The 24204-nt window shown below is 47.4% G+C and overlaps 2 protein-coding genes across 5 annotated transcripts in view; both read left to right on the top strand.

The window, feature by feature from the left end:
• The window catches only part of BPI (bactericidal permeability increasing protein), a 35362-nt gene extending 30985 nt beyond the window's left edge, over window positions 1-4377 (top strand). Inside the window, exons 14-15 of one of the 2 annotated variants that reach the window (XM_082361966.1) lie at window positions 458-534; window positions 2015-4377. In XM_082361966.1, the coding sequence (XP_082218092.1) occupies window positions 458-534; window positions 2015-2053 (116 nt within the window). In that variant the 3' untranslated portion in view covers window positions 2054-4377. Of the gene's footprint in view, window positions 1-457 lie in introns of both variants that reach the window. The other variant, XM_082361965.1, reaches the window with a different exon arrangement.
• Window positions 4378-10933: 6556 nt separating this feature from the next.
• The window catches only part of LOC309614120 (lipopolysaccharide-binding protein-like), a 51897-nt gene continuing 38626 nt past the window's right edge, over window positions 10934-24204 (top strand). Inside the window, exons 1-6 of one of the 3 annotated variants that reach the window (XM_082361981.1) lie at window positions 10934-11115; window positions 14921-15035; window positions 16208-16336; window positions 19113-19268; window positions 19876-19939; window positions 23684-23747. In XM_082361981.1, the coding sequence (XP_082218107.1) occupies window positions 10992-11115; window positions 14921-15035; window positions 16208-16336; window positions 19113-19268; window positions 19876-19939; window positions 23684-23747 (652 nt within the window). In that variant the 5' untranslated portion in view covers window positions 10934-10991. The remainder of the gene's footprint in view (window positions 11116-14920; window positions 15036-16207; window positions 16337-19112; window positions 19269-19875; window positions 19940-23683; window positions 23748-24204) is intronic. The other 2 variants (XM_082361983.1, XM_082361982.1) reach the window with 2 other exon arrangements.

The following is a 24204-nucleotide window of genomic DNA, read 5'->3' as shown; positions in this document are numbered from 1 at the left end:
ACACCAGAATGTGGTGGGATGGGGGAGCTGGCCCCTGACCACAGCCCGTTTCTGGTTTCATCCTAAACATCGAGGGGCTTCATGTGCATATCCATCATATGTCCCCGGGGGGCCTCCACAGCCCAGCAAGCAGCCGCTCCTGGCTGTCACTCGGGCTGGGCGTGCACCAGCAGTGCCGGCCACCCTCAGGAGGGTGGTCCTGGGGCTGAGGGGGCAGGAATTCACCAGTCCTGGGTGCTTGGAGCGCGGTGGAGGAGAAAGTGGGAGACTCCAGGCAGCCTCTTCACAGGTTTCTTCCCAGAGCCAGGTATGCGGGGCCAGGGGAGCTGCCGGGCCAGGGGAGCTGCCGGCAGGCCAGGTTGGCTGTCTCGGATCCCTGCCCCTCCCTCCCTCTACCTCCCTCTTCCCTACAGAGGAGGTACCTTAACCTTAACCTCTATCTTAACCTCCAATGCAGAGAAGCTGCAGAAAGGCTTCCCTCTCCCGCTGCCCGCCTCCATCCAGCTCTTCAACCTGGTGTTTCAGCCTCACCAGGTGAGTCCCCAAGCTCTCCTTCGCCAAATCTCCCATCACAATAGCCACCTTCCTCCATGTCAGCTCTGGATCAAGCGCTTTCTACCCTTACAACAATCCCAGAGGGTGGGCGCTGTTACTAAACAGAGAACAGATGCTAAGACTCAGAAAAGCCACACGGCCATTACATGAAGTCCAAAGTCAAAGCCAGGTCCCTGCTTTTAACCATGGGCTGCACCACTCCCACCCTCCACTTGGTAAAAATGGAACTCATGTGGTGGCCCCAAAGCCTCTTTTATAAGGTGGATGCACTTAAATACTTGACAAATAGGTGTCACATGCCTTCTTTTGCATCCAGCATCCTTCTAGGCCCTGGGGTATAAAGTGCAGGGTCTGGCAGATTAAGATACCATAATGGACGGCCTCCTCTTCCCTTTCCCTCAGCCTGACCCCCAACAGCATCTGACACTATTCTCCCCATCCATGGAATGCTTTCTTCTCTTAGCTTTGAAGATTCCCTCTCCTGGTTTTCCAGCCACCTCTCACTGGGCTGTTTGGTCTCCTTTGCTGGTTTCTCCTTCCCCTACCAGTGGGAGTTCTCCAGAGTTCCTGCCCCGGCCTCCGCCCTTCCCCCACTATTGCTTTCCCTGGTCACTTTCATCAACTCAGGCTCAACAGCCACCTTTGTGCCGCCCAGTGACACGGCCGTGCTTCCAGTGTCTTCTACGTGCCCGAAGTGTACCTACGCTGGTTTCCTCGGTGCCTCCATCCTTAAACCCACTATGTCCCAACAAAACTGATAACTCTGCAAGGAAAGCATCCCCCACTCTTACATTCCTTACCGCTGTCCATGGCTTCCTGATGACCTGGTGGCCCTCCTGGGAAACCTCCACCCAGCTTCCTCCCTCTCCCTCACCCCCAACATCCAGCCCATCAATCCCTGATTCTTTAAACTTAATGGGAGAACTACCAGGGCTAAGAGACAGTAGAGAAATAGCTGAGCGAGCAGAGGAAACGCATCCCCACGTTCCCCACGTTTTACCAAGTTCATCCTTAAAATAAAAAAATGACCCCATAGGCACAATTTAATTCCTTCATTTCTGAAAATCCTGAGTGAAGGGCCGGAAGGAGCAAAAGAGAAGTGGTTTTGCAACTTTGATTGCAAGGAGGGCTCCCTGGAGCTGCCAAGAGGCAGGGATGACAAGTGGAGGCCTTCCCAGCCGCCCGGGGGTCTCCACGTCTGAGAAGAGAACAGCTGGCAGAGAAGCTGCTGACAGATTCACGGGCCTTGGCAGCCACTGATGGGCAGACCCCAGGGGTGGGATGCCAGGTGCCCCCTGCCCCACTCACTCCTGCCTTTCTGTCAGCAGACAGGCCTGCTCCGCTCTCTCCTTCCCAACAGACAGGCTCCCAAAGTTTCCTTCTAAAAACCCAGCATACCCACATTCACAAATGAGGGGTACTCTTCTGGCTGATGACGGCCTTCTCATCTCTCCCCCAGGATTTCCTGCTGTTCGGTGCAGATGTCCGCTACGGCTGAAGTCCGCATGGGTGCTGGGGGCTGTCAATCACATCGGGAGGTGAGGGGCTGTCAGCACCCGCTCCTGACAGGCCCCATGGGGCACGGGCTGCCTCCCTCCAGGCTTCCCTCTCTAGCTCTTGACTCAGAGACTCTTGCAAACTTCCCTGAACTCAGATTCAGAAATGTTCTAAACATGGGAACCTTGTTCCTTGGAAAAGTGTGTGGTGTGTATTTTAGGGATTATGAATTTCTTTCAAGGGCTAAGACTGCATGGACATTTCCTCCAGGAATTGCATTTCAATTGTGATCACAATATTTCTCTTTGTGCTTCGCACAACATTAAAAAAACAAAAAACAAAAACCCTGTTTTTTCTGTGGAATTCTGTGTGATGGTATGGTTTCTTCTTGTTTTATGTCCATTCATTCGTTCATTGGCTGTACCCAGTGTGGCCAAGATACAATCACCTCTTTTTAGTTCTCTAATTAATTTCTTGAGCCCCCCCCACCCCACATGCCTTCCTTAGCAGAAACTCCCACTGTCTCTTTTTGAGGGCATCCCTCATTCCACAATCCCCAAGAATAATTGGGGTTTACTTAGTCCAAAGGGAGTGGGTCTTGCTTCCTCATGTCAGGCAGAGGTCTGTAGAGTGGCTCTGTGCATTGGGCTGTTGTTCCTGCCACTGCCACGTGGCGTCGCTGTTGAACAGTGATTCCGCACCGCCCATTGTCTTCCTGTGTAGTCATCTACAGCGGCTGTTGCTCCTGTCACCACCACACGGGGTCGCTGTTGAGCGCTTATCCTGCACAGCCCGTTTTCTCTGCCCCACACTTGGGCTCCACCTTGATGGCTCTCTTAGTCATGCTTTCCTGCCCAGCCATTGGGCCGAAAGCAGAGCACTGAGCCAGGGGACAGAGCCCTTTGGAGTTTTTAGTCAGTCACATTCTCAGCTGCAATTAACACTTCCCCATGACTCTCCAGGCTGGTGTGGAAGCCCGATCACCAGCCCAGACTCTTGTTGGACTCTTGGTGAGTTTCCCTGGGGACTTTGGGCCATTTCCTATCATGGAACATCAGGTGTGGCTATCTCAGGCCATTAGATGGGTCCTAATAGCGCTGTACTTGAAACTGGTTGAACATTCCTGGAAAGCCTCCTTAGCTGTTGACATTTGGTCTGAGACCAGAAGAATGAAGAAGAGTTTGAAGCAGGCAGTGGTGTACGGATGACATGACCAGATTTCATTTAAAAAAATTTTTTATGTGACTTCTGAAAACATTAGAAGGGCAAGAGTGGAAGTGGGTAGGCACAAATTAGGAGTCTGTTGTCCTTCAGATTTCATCCAGGCTGGTGCTAGTAAAAATGGAGAGAAATATTGCAGTGAGGAAAGCAGATAAAAGACTTTTTTTAATTTTAAAAGAAAAATGTACATGCTTCTGCTAACATCATTGATTCTCTGTTAAATGGAGGTAGAGACTCTGGGGCCACACAGGGGAAGGGAGGGACATTGATCAAGCACAGCACACTAATGATTTCATTTAATCCTCACAGCACTTTCCATCCCCCAGGGTGAGATTTGTTCAGTCCTTGTAGATTGAGTCACTCCCTGGATTACACATCGGGTCAGTGGCAGAGCTGGGATTACTGCCTTTTATGTCGTCAGAGCCCATGCTCTTTCCACTCCTCCCAGATGTCCAAATCTTGCCTGTTTGGGGCTTGGCATATTGAAGGCAGGACTACTGGTTTCAGTTGCCTAGGTCGTGCACTGTAAAAAGGCACCAGGCTGAGGGAACAAAACCCTTTCTCTAATTTGTCCTCCAAGAGGGTGCACTTTTTCTGTTTGCCAAAGACTAATGGAGGCACTGAATAGGAACAGAAAAAAGCAGCTTGTTAGGCTGGAAGAGGGCGAATGGAGCACAGCATGGGATGAGGCTGGGAGGCCTTGAAGACTGTTAGGGACTCTGGATTTTGTTCCAGAAAATAAGGGAAGCCATTGGAGAGTTTTGAGCAGGAGAAGGACACAATCTAATTCACACTTTTTAAAGACCCCTCTGGCTGGGGTGGGAGCATAACAGATAAGTAAGGGGACATAACCCTGCTTTTTCCCACCCTCACTTCCTCTCTTTGGAGATGGTCAGGCCTTCCCACACCTACCCTCTACTTTCCAAAACATTCAGGCAGCCCCTGCCCCACTTTCTACAGAAAAAAGTGCAATTATTTCTTGGATCTAAAGACTGGTGAGTGGGACTTCCCTGGTGGCTCAGTGGTTAAGAATCCACCTGCCAATATAGGGGACACGGGTTCGAGCCCAGGTCCGGGAAGATCCCACATGCTGCGGAGCAACTAAGCCCGCATGCCACAACTACTGCAGCCTGCATGCCTAGAGCCTGTGCTCCACAACAAAGAGAAGCCACCGCAATGAAAAGCCCGCACACCACAACAAAGAGTAGCCCCCGCTTGCCACAACTAGAGAAAGCCCATGCACAGCAACGAAAAAAAAAAAAAAAGACTGGTGAGTGGAACACAGTGTGCCCTGGAGACCTCTTACTAATGGCTGAGAAATAGGCAGTTGTTTGGAGGTCTGATGTGAGGAACATCCCCCCAACACACTCCCAATTATCTGCCGCGCTGCCTACAAAACCACTATTGGAGCGGCTTCTCCCTTCAGGCTAAGCACTGCTCACTCCAAATGATAGCTAACGGGCACAGGGTTTCTTTTGGGGGGGGTGGTGCAGGAAATCTTCTGCAATTCGATTATGGTGAGAGTTGCACAACCCTGTGAATATATAGGGCTGGCCAAAAAGTTCGTTCGGGTTTTCCCATTAAAAACCCGAGCGAATTTTTTGGCCAACCCTATACTAAAACCCACTGAACTGTACACTTGAAATGGGTGGATATTATGGTACGTGAAATATGTTGATAAAGGTGTTAAAGAAAAAAGAATTGAACTGTTCACTCTGGACTGCCTAAAATCTCATCAGAGCAGCTTCACTTCTGGTTAAGCATTGCCCACTTGGGGCTCCTTTTAGCAATGCTGACTTAAATATGAAGGAGGGGTACCCTACAGGGGGAGAGAAGAAGAGGTGTCAACCCAACCCCTCTTGGGCTGCACAACTTTCCAAATGGTACTTAACCTCTCTAATCCTCTATTTCCTCCTCTGAAAAGTAGAGGTAAAACCTTGCCCTCCTCTGTGGTGCGAGGTTGTTGTGAGGAATGAGTGGTACCATTGATGAGCTCATGCCATGGTGGTTAAAAGCAGAAGCTGTGGTCCCAGACACCGTGGATTCAAATCCCTGCTCTGCTGTTTACCAGCTGTGTGACCTTGAGCCATTAAGCCTCTGGCCTTCAGTCTTCTCATCTGTAAAATTAGGATCATAATAATACCCATCTCAAAGCATTGTTATGAGAATCACATCTATGTGAAATCTGTGATACAGTATCTGACACGCAGTAATCAGAGTTGGCACTAAATATTAATAAACCCACTAATTCTCACTCTACTGTACGGACTATATCTGGCTTGCCACAGTTCTCTTCCCAATGCCTGCCATACGGGTGACACTCAATAAATATTTATTTTTTAAATGATCTAGGATTTGAATCCAAAACCACTTTGTCATGATTTTCAAAGTCTGATCCAGGGCTGCCTGCCTGGTTGGGCCTGACCCCAAGAATCAGAACCACTGCCTGGCTGGAAATCTGGGTTCAGTGATGGATTCACTGTGTGGCTGGTCTTCCCTCCCTCCGTCTCATCCTCCCCTTCTGTAAAAGCAAGGGCCCTCTGGACTTCCAGGAAAGGAATCCAATAAAGTGAACTCTGGCAAATACTAAAGAATCTTTTCTCGCTGAGACATTTTCATTTTAACAGAAGCTCCTTAGGGTCCCCAAAGCTATTAAGACCTGGTGAAATGAGGCTATGGCTCGGATTTTAGATGCTGCCAATTGCAGAGGCGGAGAAGGGCTGGAGGGAGACATGGGAGGGTTTTCAAGTTCCTTAGAGTTTCCCTGGGGTGAGAGGCTGTGTGCCCTCGTGGCCAGCCCTGCTTCAGTAGGTGACATCTCCTGGCATCCCAAGTAGGTGACACAATCTCAAACCACATTGGATCGGCACTGACAGTACTATTTTTTTTTTTCTGTAAATCCACATGCCTCAGGGCTCACGCATGTGTGTGTGTGTGTGTGTGTGTGTGTTCATGCACACACATCACAGATCTGCAGGTGACTGGGTTGGGAGATGGGGCAGCCATAGACATCAAACTCCAAAGTGCCTACAGAGCTCCAAAAAGGCACCTTCTCTTCAACTAGAGCCGATGTGCTCTGGAGTGCAGGCACCATCATAGAAAACTGCCCCGAAAATAAGAGTGAACAGAGGTATAAAATCACTGAGCTTGGAGGGAACTTGGAGCCCACTCAGTCCATTGTTCTCAAAGTACGGTCCAAGATTGGCACCACCTGGAGCTTGTTAGAAAAGCAGAGTCTCAGCTCCCAAAGGAACGTGATGAATCAGAATTTGTATTTAACAAGATCCCTGGTGTATATATACATACCACAACTTCCTTATCCATTCATCCGTTGAGGGACTCTTGTTTGTTTCCATGTCTTGGCTATTGTGAATAACGCTGCAATAAACACAGGGGTGCAGATATCTCTTCAACATCCTGTTTTCATTTCCTTTGCATATATATCCAGAAGTGGAATTGCTGGATCATACAGCAGTTCTATTTTTAATCTTTTGAAGGACTTCCATACTCTTTCCCTAGTGTCTGTACCAATTTACATTCCCACCAACAGTCTACAAGCATTCCCTTATCTCCACATCTGGCATTTGTATATCTATACCTAATGGAATATTATTCAGCCATGAAAAAGGAGGAAATCCTGTCATTTGCAACAACATGGCCCTTGAGGGCATTATGCTAAGCAAAAAACAAAGATAAATACTGTATGATATCATTTATATGTGGAATCTAAAAGAGCTGAGCTCATAAAAATGAGAGTAGAATGGTGATTACTGGGAGCCTGGGGTGGGGAGGAACTGGGGAGATGATATTTAAGGGTCCAAACTTGGAACTAGTACATAAATAAGTCCTGTAGGTCTAATGCACAGCATCGTGATTACAGACAACAATACTGTATCATAAACTTCAAAGTTGCTAAGAAACTAGATCTTAATTATTCCCACCACAAAAAAGAAATGATAATTGTGTGCTGTGATAGAGGTGTCAGCTAATGCTACAGTGGTGATCATACTACAATATATAAATACATCAAGTCAACACGTTGTACAGCTTAAACTTACCTGTCAATTATGTGTCAATGAAAATAAATTTTAAAATAAAATAAATAAATGAGATCCCTGGGATCCGAGGAACACTGTCCTTGTCCAACAGCTTCATCTGCATTTGGAGGCAAAGTGAGGATCAGAGAGGGGCATGGTTTACCCCGTGTCACACAACCCATCAGGAGCAGAGCCTAGACAGGGACTCAGGCTTCCTTGTTGCCAGTGCGTCACGTGTTCTGGCTCTGTGTTTCGACACACCCTGCTTCCTTCTCTTGGACGGCTCTTGGCTCTCTCCTCTGCAAAACCACGTGTAACCTTCAAGATCCAAGAGGATGTCACCTCCCTATGGAAGGTGGCCCCCAGAGACATCCTTGGTGGCAGAGTGAGGGTTGCTGTGTACTTTTAGTTCTGTCTCACAGGCTACTGTTCCCGCACAAGACCTGTTCAGACTTTGGAAAAGAATTCAGAGCTCTCCAGGAGAGGAAGGCATTTGCTACAAAAGGTCAATAACAGAAGAAATACTCAGTGTACCAACTGTGTCAATCAGGGTCTAGGCAGGAAATCAGAATCCAGCTCAGATGGTTCTTGGGATTCGAATGAAGGGGCTATTTATAGAGCTGGGGGATAGGCTTAAGGAAACCTGTGAAGGATGGGAGGCCCCCAGGAACCAGCCTCCCTAGGCTTGAAGCCGCAAAGAAAGCAGTCGGGGTGTCCCAGCCTGGGGGGGGAGGGAGATGGGGAGGCTGGAGCCAAGGGCGAGAGGAGAGTCAAGAGTGATGCAACCACGGCCAGACCTAAAATCCAAAGCAAGGAGGAAGCAGGGAGAAGTGCCCTGACCCTGCTCTCTTCCTGACCTCCGACCTTCTGCCGTGCTGGCCTTTGGCTGAGCCCAACTACAGATGAGAAAACTGAGTCAGCGTGCCCAAGGTCACCCAGTGGGTGAGCCGGGATTCAAACCCAGGCCACCTGGTCCCGGCATCCATGCCCTTAACCTTTCACTTTTCCGATTCATGTTCATTCACTCAATTATCTACTATGTGCTGCTCCGTATTCCAGGCACTGTGGTTTCCAAATTCTGGGTTTTCCAAATTCTTTTCGAGACTTTTGTAATCAGAACACAGTAAACACCGTTCCTGTTAAAAGGGAGAGCGTTTTCTCTGCTGTAGGACTTGATGGTGAGGGAGTGACAGCGGCTTTGGCTTTCGTGGAGGTGGATGGACAGAGTGGTAGGAGAAAAGTCCAGGGGTTCTGACCAGTGTTGGATTCATGCTGCTCCCAGGGGCCTCTGCTGGGTCCTGGGTCACGAGCAGGGACCTTGACCTGGGGGTGGGCACCTGTGGCGGTGGAGGCCGGGCCTGGGCCCATGGGGCACGCTGGCCAGCCGGGGAAGTTCTAAGGTCCAAAGGTCACTGCTATGGGAACTCCTGCCCCTGTAAACAGCCCCCAGCCTGGACATTCTCAGAACTCTGCCAGAGGAAGAGTGACATCTGTGTCCCCATGAGATCCCCACTCTCTAAACTGTCCTCCCTCGTCTCCAAGCTGGAAGGGCCCATGGGAGTCACCTGCTCTGTCCCCCTCATTTTACAGAGGGAAACTTAGGCACAGAAGGAAGCAAGGCTTGCTGAGGGCCCCATGGCCAGGCAGAAGCCAGATCGGAACCTTGGTTTCCGGGCTCCCAGCCCAGCGCCCCTCCCCACCTCCGCAGGCAGAGTCCAGGGAGCAGATGCCGCCAGGCACACTGCTCCGGACTTTTGTCCTTGTTCTTTGCTGGCCTGGAATGGCTCTTCCAAAGGCCACCTCCTCCTCATCCTTAGGGTCCCAGCTCAGCATGTCACCTCAGAGAAGCCTTCTCTGACCATCGCTTTGTAATGGCATCTCACAGATCCGGGTTCAAACCCCTGCTGGGTGACTATGGCTTAATCACTTCACCTGTCTGAGCCTCAGTTTCTTCAGCTCAAAACGAGACTTCAATACTCACCATAAAGGGCTGCTGCAGGGCCGAGAGGGGGTGTGTGGCGTAACCAGCATGGTGCCCCGCACATAGTAGGTGCTCAATAAATGCTGCTTTCCTGCCAGTTCCCACCCGAAGCTGGAAGGATCACAGGATTCACAAGGCTCAGCCCTGCCCTCAGGAGCACTCAGGCTGCTTGCAGGGGGATTGGGGGTTGGGACACAGGACCCGAAAAACCTCAGCCTGATGGACAGAAACAACAGGACACAGAGGAGCAGAGAGGCCCCAGTGTGGGCTTCCCTGCGCTCAGCGTGGGAAGTTCTGATCCCAGCCCCAAATCCAGTGCCTTTTATGACCCACTGGGAAGAAACCCTGTTACTCCTGCCATAGTCAGTGTGTTGAGGCAGTCCAAAGACCCACCCAATTTCAAGGTGAAGACACAGAGATCCCACCTTTCGACGGAAAGAGTATCAAAGAATTTGTGAACATATTTTTAAAGTACCACAATTACAGACAAGCAGAGAGTGGTTAATGCTATGATGGAGAAAGTGCAAAGGTTTCTGGGATCTCAGAGGAGGACCTTCCTCTAACCCAGGGAAATATGGAGGTGATCGGGGAAGGCTTCCTGGAGGTGGGGGCAAAACAAAACTCACCAATATAGGGAGTCCTTGGGAGGGGAGAGATCCCTACAAATTAAGCACAATCCCTACTATAAATTTTGTTTCCCAAAATAAAATTTTATTTTCTTTACTTACTGCAAATACAATATATCCCAAGAAAATAAAAATTGAAATACCAGCAAACAAAAAGGTTTTCAAAACACCCATAGTCCTGCCCATCCAACCAGAAACAATCCCTCATAACTCCTTGCTAAGAATTTTCTAGACTGGCAAACGTGAGAATAGAACAAAGAAATAGAACTCCACCCTATGATGCCATTGACAATGAGACCCTCATAAGCATCTTTCTGAAATATCAAGAAATACATTTATTTCTGCAGTCTCACTTTAAATGTATGATAGTTAGTATACCCAGTGCGCTTTTGTTGAACGCCTTAGGTTGGGTCCCACTCCGACCTTGCCGATGTCACACGGAGCAGCAAAGGGCATCCTACTGCTGTGACATATTTCCACACTGACTTAATTCTGTACTTAGAGCCAAGTTCCAGAAGTAGAATTACTGGGTCACTGGGCATGCAGGTGTTTAAGGATTTGCCAAGTTGCCTTCCAGAAAATTTTACCACTAGCAAGGCTTGAGAAGCCTGTTTTCCCATCGGGGTTGGGGAGCGGGGGTGGGACGGAGATTTCTTTTTTACATAAGCTGAGGTGAGTATAACTCAGCTGGCTTGGACTCCCAGCTCTGCCACCTGCCGGGTGTGTGAGCTTGAGCCGGTGACCTGGCCTCTCTGAGCCTCAGCTTCCTTGTCTATAAAACCGGGCCTTCCTGGAAATGAACGTGGGGTCTCTTTGTGGGAACGGGGGAAAGAGAGTGTCACCTGGGCCCAGGCCAACCCATCCTCTCACCCGGGACGGCGACAACAGGCTTTTAAGTATGACCCATGACCCCAACAGTGTCGCAAGCAGGTTCCAGTCACTAGGCCTCCCCTTCGGATTCCAGGAACCCGCCCCACTCAGGAACCGCCCCAGGCCTCAGGCCTCAGTTACTTAAGGGAGCTGGGCCCAGCCTGAGGCTGCGACAGACCTGGCCCAGCCCTCTGGGAACCCAGGATGGGGACCTCGGCTGGGGCCCTGTCCTCCCTCCTGCTGGGAATGATGCTCACATACACCCCCGGGGCCCTGGGTGCCAACCCTGGCCTGGTCGCCAGGATCACTGACAAGGGCTTGGAGTATGGTAAGGAGCTGCGGTTGTTGGCTGGACTTGGCTGACCCGCTTGGCCCCAGGCTGCTCTGGGTACGGCGGGGGACACAGAGGGGACTCTCTCCCTTCAGGTAGTGCAGACTTCCCGGTCAGGCAAACCTGGCTTGGGTTCTAGCCTCGTCACCCAACCCCTGGGCCACTTGGGCACGTTACTTGTCTTAGCTGGGTTCCCCACTAGCCAACAGAGATAAAAATTTGGGTGCGCGTAGTTGATTTGGGAGATGGTTCCAGGAAACACCGTAGGAGAGTAGCGATGTGAGATGGGAAAGGCAAGGTGGCCAGGAGAGGCATATGATTAAACCAGCTACCGCCTCAGTGATGGGAACAGTTCCACTGGAAAATTTTTGCTCGAGTTTGAAAACATGTGCCTTAAAACTAGATGTCAGGGACTTCCCTGGCGGTCCAGTGGTTAAGACTCTGCACTCCCAATGCAGGGGGCACGGGTTTGATCCCTGGTCGGGGAACTAAGATCCCACATGCTGTGCAGCACAGCCAAAAAATAAACAAAAAACAAAAAAATATATATTAAAAAAAAAACAACAAAAAAAAACTAGGGACTTCCCTGGTGGCGCAGTGGTTAAGAATCCGCCTGCCAATGCAGGGGACACGGGTTCGGGCCCTGGTCCCGGAAGATCCCACATGCTGCAGAGCAACTAAGCCTGTGCGCCACAACTACTGAGCCCGCACGCCACAACTACTGAAGCCCGCGTGCCTAGAGCCCGTGCTCCGCAGCAAGAGAAGCCACCGCAATGAGAAGCCTGCGCACTGCAGCGAAGAGTAGCCCCCGCTCACCGCAACTAGAGAGAGCCTGCGTGCAGCAACGAAGACCCAACGCAGCCAATAAATAAATAAATTAATAAATTAATTAATTTTAAAAAATTGATGTCAGAATGGTGGTTACCACCCGGAAGGGGCACAGGGAGCCTGAAGGGGTGCTGGGAATGCCCTGCGTCTTGCTCTGGGCGGCGGCTACATGGGTGCATAAACATGTAAAAATTACCTGGCAATACCTTTAAGATTAGTGCCCTTTAGGTTATACCTCTATGGATGTTATACCTCAGTTTTAAAGAATGGGCAAAAGTAGGACTATATTTTATTTTTTATTGGAATATAGATGATTTACAATATTGTGTTAGTTTCAGGTATACAGCAAACTGATTCAGGTTTTTTTTTTTTTTTTTTGCAGATTATATTCCATTATAGGTTATTACAAGATACTGAATATAGTTCCCTGTGCTATACAGTAAATCCTTGTTGCGTATCTAGTTTATGTGCAGCAGTTTGTATCTGTTAATCCCATACTCCTTATTTATCCCTCCCCCCACACCTTTCATAACCATGTTTGTTTTCTATGTCTGTGAGTTTGTTTCTGTTTTGTATATTGATTCATTTGTAGTATTTTTTTAAAAGAGGCTAAAACAAAGCCTCAGAAATAATCTGTCCAAGGGGCAAGGGATCTAGGGTATTTATACACCGCTCCCCTCAGTACTAGATGGAGGGCTGCTCCTCACATTTATGGAGGCTCAATTGCCTTATCTGTTCACTGGGGTAATAACATTCCCTCAGGTAGAGTCGTTGGGAGCCCAGATTGGCTGGGGACAGAGAGGGAAATCAAGGAAGGGTTCTTGGAGGAGGTGAGGTAGAAAAGATACGTTAACCAGGGACAAGAGATAGCATTTTGGCAGAGAGACTGGCTCATGCATTTGCTGGAGGGAGGACTGCAAAGTGGTATGAGGCGGAGTCGGGGAGACCCCTGGTCATCTGTGTACACACACCCTCCCTGAGGGCAGAATCCTGGGTCTCTCATACCTCAAATAAACAGAAAGTCCTAGCGAATGCTGTTTATATTTAAACCCTAGATCAGGCAAAATTTGCCTTTTGCTCCTTTCCACTGTGTAAATGTAACCAGTCCTCCAGAGTTGGACATTTTGGTCCTTTCCATATTTTTAATGACATAAACCTTGCATTTACTGAGTACCTGATGTGTCAGGCACCAAGCAAGGGTGCTTTTTAAAAAAATTAAATTAAATTAATTAATTAATTTATTTATTTTTAACATCTTTATTGGAGTATAATTGCTTTACATTGCTGTGTTAATTTCTGCTGTATAACAAAGTGAACCAGCTATATACATATACATATATCCCCACATCTCCTCCCTCTTGCGTCTCCCTCCCATCCTCCTTATCCCACCCCTCTAGGCGGTCACAAAGCACGAGCTGATCTCCCTGTGCTATGCGGCTGCTTCCCACTAGCTATCTATTTTACATTTGGTAGTGTATATACGTCCATGCCACTCTCTCACTTCGTCCCAGCTTACCCTTCCCCCTCTCTGTGTCCTCAAGTCCATTCTCTACGTCTGTGTCTTTATTCCTGTCCTGCCCCTAGGTTCTTCAGAATCATTTTTTTTTTTAGATTTCATACATACGTTAGCATACGGTATTTGTTTTTCTCTTTCTGACTTACTTCACTCTGTATGACAGACTCTAGGTCCATCCACCTCACTACAAATAACTCAATTTCATTTCTTTTTATGGCTGAGTAATGTTTCAGTGTATATATGTGCCACATCTTTATCCATTCATCTGTCAATGGACACTTAGGTTGCTTCCATGTCCTGGCTATTGTAAATAGAGCTGCAGTGAATATTGTGGTACATGACTCTTTTTGAATTATGGCTTTCTCAGGGTATATGCCCAGCAGTGGGATTGCTGGGTCATATGGTAGTTCTATTTTTAGTTTTTTAAGGAACCTCTATACTGTTCTCAATAGTGGCTCTATCAATTTACATTCCCACCAACAGTGCAAGAGGGTTCCCTTTTCTCCACACCCTCTCCAGCATTTATTGTTTGTAGATTTTTTGATGATGGCCATTCTGACCAGTGTGAGGTGATACCTCATTGTAGTTTTGATTTGCATTTCTGTAATGATTAGTGATGTTGAGCATCCTTTCATGTGTTTGTTGGCAATCTGTATATCTTCTTTGGAGAAATGTCTGTTTAGGTCTTCTGCCCATTTTTGAACTGGGTTGTTTGTTTTTTTGATATTGAGCTGCATGAGCTGCTTGTATATTTTAGAGATTAATCCTTTGTCAGTCGCTTCATTTGCAAATATTTTCTCCCATTCTGAGGGTTGTCTTTTCATCTTGTTTATGGTTTCCTTTGCTGTGCAAAAGCTTTTAAGTTTCATTAGGTCCCATTTGTTTATTCTTGTTTTTATTTCCATTTCTCTAGGAGGTGGGTCAAAAAGGATAAGCAAGGGTGCTTTTTATCCTGTCAGCCCCTTTTTGCTTTGCAATGATCTCTTTTAACCCTCATGCCACCCCAGTGAGGAAAGTATTATTATCATTGCTATTTGACAGACAGAGAACACCAAGGTTGAAAACTTGCTCAAGGTCACCCACCTAGAAAGGTTGCCAACACCAGAATCCTAGCCCTAAAATCCTTACAGTCGCTTCTACACAGGCTAGATGCCATGAAGGACAGGAAAGAGGGCCACCCACCAAGCACACAGCACTCCTCCCTCTCGGAGCTGCTGACAAAGGCATTGTTTCCTCATCCATAACATGGGCATGAACATAACTACCCCACCAGAAATGCAGTGACGCTCCTGAGTGTTTCTCTTGCTGCTTGGTGCTCTAGAGGGGCTCAATAACCTGCAACTGTAATTAATGCTAATCAGGAAATCGACCTCTTTCCCCAGGGCAGGTGTGAGCCACTGAAGGGTTTAGAGGGAGGTAGGCTGACTAAGCTGACTCCCAGCTTTTTCCCATCCACAGTGGCCCAAGAGGAGCTGGTGGCTCTGCAGAGTAAACTGCATGATATCACACTGCCCGACTTCAGTGGGGACGTCAAGATCAAATACATCGGCAATGCGCACTATGAATTCCACAGGTGGGGCTCTGAGGTGACTGGGCAGGGGCCGAGGGGTTCCGGAGAGGAAGGGAGGGAGAGCCCCAGGATTGGCTCGGGACATCTCTGGGGCAGACGGTGGGATGGTTCCTCGCAGAATTCAGAGGGAAGTTCTGGGAGGAACTTGGGGCCCTTCATTCATTCGTACAACAAATATTAATGAAGACCCACTAGCTGTGTGACCTGAGCCTCAGCTTCCTTATCTGTAAAATGGGGATAACTTGCTACCTCTTTGGAGGGATAATCCAGGCTCTGGCCTGGCCACTGGATGTAGCCTGGAAGGGAAGATAGACCTTAAACAATGTTTTAAATAAACCTTAAATTTTAGATGTAGGTGCCCTCTTAGCCCTGAGGTTGGCACATCTGGAGGAGTCAGCTAAAGTTTCCTGGACGCAGTGGCATTTGAGCTGAGTCTTCAAAGGATATTTAGACCTGAGCAGCTGATGCTTTTTTAAAAAAAGGCATCAAACACTTTTTGAAGGATTGACAATGGAGCGGGGGCAATTGAGCCCACAGCTCATCATGCACCTCTCTGCTCACCACTGATGGCTTCATTCAGTCCTATTTTTATTCAGTCCATCAGTAAACATCTATTGGGCACCTACTGTGTACCGGGCAAAGAAGATGGAACTTGACCATTCTTTTCCCACTGATGGCTCCACAATACATGTCATCTTGGTTTGCTTCTCCCAGCCCTTCTGTGTCTCTTCTTGAGGCTGCCTTCGGCCTTCTCTGAATCTGATTCCCCCACCTGGAGGTGTGGAGGAAAGGGATGATGGGGTGCATCTATGCACCCTACTCAGGACCCCAGCCAGGGGCACATGAGCTCTGATCCTGACTGCGCAGCTCTGGGCAAATGCATCCCTTCTGAGAGGTTCTATGTCCCCCTCTGTAAAAAGGGAACCTGAACAGTGGAACCTGAACAGTGCTGAACCCCTCTGTGAGACAAACTGACATAATGCATGTAAAATACTTGACATGGTTGCCTGGTCAGTGCAGGGCACACAGCAGGTAAGTGTGAGGAGCCAGAAGCCTGTCTGATGCAGGCTCAGCTGGCCTAGTCCCCGTAGGATGGGGGCGAGAGCCAGACCCCTGCTGAGGCTGGACCTGCCTCTGCCTCCGGGCTGATGCCGCTTCTGTGGGTCTCTCTCCAGCCTGGACATCCACAGCTGTGAGCTGCTCGGCTCTGCTCTGAAGCCCCTCCCCAGCCACGGCCTGCATTTCTCCATCTCCGACTCCTTCATCAGGGTCAAGGGCAAGTGGAAGGTGCGCAAGCGGATACTGTAAGTTGACTCTGCTTCCAGGCCCTCGGAACCTTGGCTTTGGCTTTCATTCCACCCTTCTTGGGTCCAAGGTGTTCCTAGCTTCCCCCATGGCAGACCCCAAGGCAAGAATTCAAGTGCAAGTACTTTATCTGGGGAGCGACCTAAGGAAACATAGAGCGGGTGTGCAGAAGTGAGGTGGGGAAGAAGGGGGTCGGCTTGGCAGTTACTGGAGCTCAACCCTCCCGGGGACCCCTGGGGACAGTGTAGGCAGAGCACACCTCTGAGGTACCCCAACCTCCTGTTTGCCATTGGTCAGGGGTAGCTCTCAGGGGCATGACCTCTCCAGCACTTTGAACTGTTCTCTGACCTCTGAGGTCCTCGGATGGAAGGTGGGTTAGTCTCCTAGGGCTGCCATAATGAAATGTCACAGACTAGGGGGTTCAACAACTGAAATTTATTTTCTCACACTTCTGGAGGCTGGAAGTCCAAGATCAAGATGTGGGCAGGTTTAGTTTCTTCTGAGACTTCTTTCCTGGGCTTGCAGATGGCTGCTCTGTTGCCATGTCCGCACATGGTCATCCCTCCATGAGCCTGCATCCCTGGTGCTTCTCTGTGTGTCCAAATCGCCTCTTCTTAGAATGACAGATTGGACTCTAGCCCACCCTAATGGTCTCATTTTAACTGAATCACTGTCTCAAATACAGTCACATTCTGGTTACTGAGGGACCTTCAACATTTGAATCTGGGGGGACACAATTCAGCCCATAACAGGAGGGCAACTAGGGGTGACCTGGCCATATTGACACTGGAGACCTGCCCTGTCCTACACAGTAGCCTCTGGCCACATGTCCTTACTGAATACATGAAAAGTGGCTGGAACAAATGGGGATCTGTCGTAAGTGTGAAACACCAGAGTTGAAGATTCAGCACAAAAAAGAACATAAGAAATCTCATTAATAATTTTTACATTGATCACATGTTGAAATGATAATCATATTAAATGATGATTCACTTTTAATGAATCATTAAAATGATTCATTTTAATCACTATTAAAATGATTCTCACCTTTTTCCTTTTGCTTTTTTTAATGTGGCTACTAGAAAATTTTAAATTACCCATGTAGTTCACATTATATTTCTGTTGGACAACACTGCTTTAGAAAGATGCTCAGTATATAGGTCACCTATATTTGCATATTTATTCAATTTCCATGACAGGAATCAGGCCATACTCTTCAAGATCTCTTATATGAGCATATGAATATCTACCTCATTCTTTTTTTTAAACTTTTTTTTAATGTAACTTTTTTTAAGATTTTTTTTTTGATGTGGACCATTTTTAAAGTCTTTATTGAATTTGTTACAATATTGCTTCTGTTTTATGTTTTGGTTTTTTGGCCACGAGGCATGTGGGATCTTAACTCCCCGACCAGGGATCAAACCCGCACCCTCTGCATTGGAAGGGGAAGTCTTAACCACTGGACCTCCAGGGAAGTCCTTGTAATATTTTTATTGCGGTGAAATTCACATAACATGAAATTAACCATTTTAAAGTATACAATTCAGTGGCATCTAGTACATTCACAGTGTTGTGCAACCACCACCTCTACCTAGTCCTACAATATTTCCATCACCCCAAAAGATGCTCCATACCTATTAAGCACTAACTCCCCATTTCCCCCTCCCCCAGCCCTGGGCCACCACCGACCCGCCTCTGTCTCTATGGATTTGCCAATCCAGGACATATAAATGAAATCGTATAGTATGTGACATTTTGTTTCTGACTTTTGTCATGTAGCATAATATTTTTGAGGTTCATCCACACTACAGCATGCATCAGTGCTTTATTCTTTTGTATGGATGGGTAATATTTCACTGTATAACTAGACCACATTTGGCTTCATTCTTTTTAAAGGCTGCATAGCATAGATGCCCACAACTTATTGAACCTATCCCAACTAGTTGACATTTAAGGTTGTTTCCTCATTTCTTGCTATTAGCCATGATGCTTCAGTGAGCTGCCCCACACATATATCTTGACTGGACGAGCCACAGAGTAAAGACTTAGAAGTAAAATTACTGGGCCAAAGATTTGTGGTTAAAATCAGGATAGATCCCACCAGTTTGTGTTCTAGATGTGCTTTCCCAACCAGTGTTTTGTTTTCCCGTATCTTCACAAGCACTGGGTATGAAAACTTCTAAACTTTTTAACAACCTGTTAGGTGAAAACTGGCATCATTGTTATTTTCATTTTTAATAACTTCTCATGTGCTTATTTGCAATTGAACTTCCTGTTCATATCTTTGATCTCTTTTTTTTCCTTTTGTCCTCTCCTTATTTCTTTGTATAGGCTTGTTCTTTGTGTATTAAGGAAATTAACTCATATATTAGCTCACATGTTACGGAAATTAGCTCTTTGCCTGGATCAAGATGCAATTTTTTTTTTACTTTGCATATGGCATTTTTTTGTTGTTGGTCACTAAAGTTTTAATTTTCAGTGCTGGCAAGTTTATCCACCATTTCCTTTATGGCTTCTGAGACTTGGATCTAACCTAGAAAGGCTTTTGCCCATCCCTGACCATAAGTAAATGAACCCAAGCTTTCTTCTTGATCTTTTATGGTCTTATTTGTAATAAATCTTTGCTTTGTAATAAATATTTGTAATAATTTTTGTAATTAAATTTTTACTGCAGCTTCACTTATTTGGGGGTAAGAATTGAGATTTATATTTTCCCCCCAAATGGTGGCCGACCCTAGTCTAGGAATCAATTACTACTTCTCTTATCTCCTCTAGGAAACTAGACGGCTCCTTTGATGTGAAGGTCAAGGGCATCACCATTTCAGTCAATCTCCTCTTGGGCAGCGAGCCCTCTGGGAGACCCAAGGTCGCTGTTTCTAGCTGCAGCAGCGCCATCCGTGATGTGGAGGTGCACATGTCGGGAGATTTGGGGTAGGTCACCATCGGGACACTGACCAGCTTGACCCCTGGCTGCAGCCAGAGGCCCATCCAGCCCAAGGCCTGGCCACCGATAAGCATGAGGGTCCAGGCATAAGGCATGGTTATATCACGTGCACTTGGAGGTAATTCTTTGGGGGACCTGCTGAAATTAACAGAAGCAGATATAAGCTCGGAGTACTGGTGTGCCATTTCCATCAAAAAACAAACTTCACCACCAACAGGCAAGTGCAATTTGGCTACTGAAGGAACACAAAGACTTTTGGCCAAAGGAGAGTTTGTGGAAAATATATAAACCCTTGAGCAAGTCTCTTCAAGTCTCAGTTTTGTTGATTAGAAAAACATGGATTCTCCAGCCCCTGCCCCAAATCTACTGACTTTGGGGCACAGCAGGGGGCTGGGATGCCAGATGCACTGAATCAGTGAGTGTGCTGGAACTGGGACTCTGCATATTCGTCCCATCCAGGATTCTGGGACCCAGCAGGGGACCAGAATGGGGTGGGGAGGGCTCCCTTGGGGACTGGCCTGGCTCTCCCTACTGCCCCACTGTCCCTGCACTCAGTGGCACACAGCTGATCGTCCACCGTGCTTCTCTCCCCAGGTGGTTGCTGAATCTCTTCCACCATCAGATCGAGTCCAAGTTCCGAAGAGTATTGGAGAGCAAGGTAAGAATGTCCAAGGGGCTGCCACTGCCGAGCCACTCAAGGGGCTGGGCCCAAGTCCTTAATGGGCTCTGGCCTTGAACAGCCCCAGGGGCTGGCCCAGGCACACTTGGGCTCAAGGCCCAGAGAGGACAAATCAAGGTCATGAAGCTGGTGTGCGGCAAAGCTGGGGGCAAAATGTAGGTCTCTGGGCTCCGAGTCTATCCAGTTAGACAGAAAATGGTTAGATGCTTGGCCAAGGGTAAAGCAGCAGGGGCCAAATGGAGACGCCTGCTTGGCCTTGCTCACCGCCCGCCCCAGCCCTGCAGGCCACAAACGCAAAAAAGAAAATCAACACTTAGGTGCCTGCAGAGACCAAGCAGGAAACTTTGGGAGTGTGTGGACCAGGTGGGAGTTCTGGTTCCTACCTGGGCGAAGAGCACCTGCTTTGTACGCGTGGAAGCAGCAACAGAGTGTCAGTTCTTCCCATTAAAAAATTATGTGAATCTCCAAATTTTGGAATCTCTGGCTCAAAGAAAGAGGTTTCATGTTAACTTTCAGTTCTCCCACTCGCTCACTTCACCCCAAGATCCCATTTCTGGGGTATCATATACCTGGAGCTGTGTCTGTAGCAATGACTGTGCTTGGGAAGGAGAAAGTAACAAAGGAGGATAAAACACGTGCACACACCGCTCTTGGTTCAACATCTGGTTTGGCTTTGAGTGCCTCCTGGTGGTTGAAGAGAGAATAGCATGCAGGCCCCACAGATTGGATGCAGCAAGCTGCCTTCTGTTCCTTGTCTTATCCTGGTGTCGTGGGGTCTAGGTGAGCTTGGGAAATATGCCAGCCTCCTTCTCAAGCACCCCATCGCCAATTGCCACGTTGCCATGCCTTTCTGAGTGGGACATAATATTCTTCAGTGGTTTGGATTTATACTCCCCTGTTGATGATGGAGATAATAATGATTAATAATAATAATGTATAAAAATAGTACCATATTACAATTAATAATATAATAATTATCAGGGTAATAAGTTACCCTGATATATTATTTTGATAAATTAATATAATTAATGTTATACAGAATGTGTCACTGTATAACTATTCTTATTTATAATAATAATGGTGGCTATTTGTTGAGCCTGTGGTTTGGCTAAGAATACTGTACTAATCACCTCACGTAGGCAATGCCGCTGGATCTTAACCACAGCCTCTGAAGGGGATACCGTTTCCCACATTTGACGGTGAAGGCTCTGAGCGTGGAGTAACTTGTTCAGTGGTCACCTTGTTGACAAGAGGCTAGATCAGGATTTGAATTTCCTGGAGCTTGGAGCAGCTTGTACCAAAGGCCTTGCAGGGGCTGGTGTCTCAGGAAAGATGGAGATCGCCCCTGACCCCTAATCTTTTCTTTTTAATTAATTAATTAACTTATTTTGGCTGCGTTGGGTCTTTGTTGCTGTGCATGGGCTTTCTCTAGTTGCGGTGAGCGGGGACTACTCTTCGTTGTGGTGCGCGGGCTTCTCGTTGCAGTGGTTTCACTTGTTGCAGAGCACGGGCTCTAGGCGCACGGGCTTCAGTAGTTGTGGCACGTGGGCTCATTAGTTGTGGCTCGCGGGCTCTAGAGCGCAGGCTTCGTAGTTGTGGCGCACGGGCTTAGTTGCTCAGCCGCATGTGGGATCTTCCTGGACCAGGGCTCGAACCCGTGTCCCCTGCATTGGCAGGCAGATTCTTAACCACTGCGCCACCAGGGAAGTCCTGACCCCTGATTCTTATAGGGCTTCAGAAAGCTCCTTCTCCCAGGACAACTAAGAGCCTGGTGCAGGACCGACCGTTCGGATTCCCCATTCAGGGAGGGATGTGGTATCTGACTGGCAGGGCTAAGCATAATGAGTCCTTGCTGAGTGCTTACTCTCTGGGCCATATACACTCATCATCTTATAACCTCACCCCACCCCCTGCCAAACACCCTGGAAAGCACTGGGCCTTGTCACTGTATCCTGAGGTGAGGACCCCAAAGCAGAGAGAGATTCTGCAAAGGTCACACAGCCAGTGGAGACTTAGCAGGATTTGAACCCAGGTTTTCAGACTTCCCTACTACACCCTTAACCACTGCCCCAACCTGCCTCTCTGGGAGACCTTACTGCGTGTCTGGAGCCGAAGCACCTGAAGGCCTCCCTTCCCCCATTGGATGAGGTCGACAGAGTTTCCTGGCTCCTTTGAAACCAACCATGAAGGTTCCTCACCACCTCTTTGCTTTATTTCTGGCAGCTCCCCACTACCAAACTCTTCTCCCAGAAACTGGGCCGGCTGCAAAGGGAGGTGAAGATTTCACCCCTTGTCTGCCCAACCCCCAGCCTAGTCCTTCCCCACAACCCTGTGCCTGGTTTATGCCTGCTCACCCTTTAGCTTGCCCTTAAAATGCCACCTCTTCAAGGGAGCCGTCGGTGACCCCCTCACTAGGCCAGGGCCCCATCCATGCTCTTGGACCCCCCGCCCACGTGCCCCTCCCTCCGCTGTATCTGTGCATCCAGTTTGCACCACAGGTGATAGCTGGTTAATCAAAAAAGCTGTTTAAAGTGAGGACTCACTCACACACACCTGAACAAAGAAAATATTTACATATGAATCCAAATGTTTTAAGATACAGTAAATGTAAATTCAGTTGACCTAGGCCCAGAACTGTTCTTTGTAAACAGTCTCTTGATTGGCATTGCACTGTCCTTCTTTCATTCAACATGCATCTGCTACAAATTCCAGCTCAGATTTCTTTAACCACAATGAGAATCGAAAGACATTTGCAAAGCAATCCCAATGCAGAATCCTTCTAGATTTTTATGATTGTCTTCCTTGTAAGCTTTTCTGGTCCACACCAATTTACCAGCATTTTCTTTAAGCAACTCGCCTTTCCAAAACACTTAACCATAGGTTTTTGGGAATTGCCTGGTGGTCCAGTGGTTAGAGCTCCGTGCTTTCACTGCCGAGGGTGTAGATTTGATCCCTGGTCAGGGCACTAAGATTCCTCAAGCCATGAGGCATAGCCAAAAAAACAAAAAAAAAGAAGGAAAGAAAACATAGGTTTTCATAGAAACAACTCTTGTCTCAGTCATATTTCATGGGTTTACATAAATAATTTGAGTGATTGCAATAACAAGGAAAGCAAACAGGTTAGAGAACACACATTTCCTTTTCTTGAGAAGCACGCAGCTCAACTGGGACAAAAAATTCTGAGTGCTTAGTGTGTGTGGTAGTCTGCTGGATGGGAGGGTTCAGTCTTCCATGGGCAGCAGGGGACATGCGGACTAATGATCAATCCAGCTAACCTGTTAAGTGATGACATTTAAGAAGTATCTGCGTTAAGTATACACTTTGTGTGGCTATTGCTACTTATTGTCTAGTTCTGCTATTTCAACTCTAGACCCTGGGAGACCAGGGCATCCCAAAGGAAAAGGTCCTTCATGATGGAGTTTCAGGCAGTGCCTCTAGCCATGTCCCCTCATCCGCTGCTTAGTTGACTACCTAGCTCTGATTTCCAGTCCTGGGATGGACTTTGACAGGTCCAACTGGACCCTATTGGGGTCTACATGGGGGCCGACATGTTTTTGATCATTTCTACTTTCTCAGTACCTGGCACATCATAAGCACTTATACATTTTTGTAGAATCAATGACCAATTAGCAAAGAAGTGAAATAATGGAACTAAAGCAATTAGCACAGGGCCAGACCAAAGCCAGGGAACTCACTCAGGCTTTCTCTTCCCATATTTTTCAGATTTGCAAAATAATCCAGGACTCGGTGACCTCTGACCTACAGCCTTATCTCCAAACTCTGCCAGGTAGGACACCCCACCCATCCCTGGGATACTTGATTTTTACTAATTTTTGTAAGTGCGTACATGTACCTTATAAAACCTTACATGGAATAGAAGTGTTGAAAGTTAAAATTAAAATCCCCTTTTCTCCCCAAATTTTCTTCCAAGAGGTAACCTCTGTTTTGGGTGTATACTCTCAGATATTTCCTTTGAATGTACAAATATAAATATACACATACATAAGCATATGACTATACATTCACGTATGTATTCCTTTTGTTCATGGATATATGTGAATATGCATAATTACGAATATATATATTAGTCTATAATAATAGAGACATTGTTCTTTTGTAACTTGTATACTTTGGAGATCTTTTTACATCAGCACATACAAATTGACCTCATTTTTTAAAACTTTTGTGTGGAAGTTAATACAGAGAGAAAAGTGCTCAAATCATAAGTGAAGAGTTTTTAGAAA

Source organism: Balaenoptera borealis (genome assembly GCF_965194805.1).
Source record: "Balaenoptera borealis genome assembly, chromosome: 16".
NCBI classification, from domain to species: Eukaryota; Metazoa; Chordata; class Mammalia; order Artiodactyla; family Balaenopteridae; genus Balaenoptera; species Balaenoptera borealis.
This window is presented reverse-complemented; position numbering and strand designations above follow the sequence as displayed.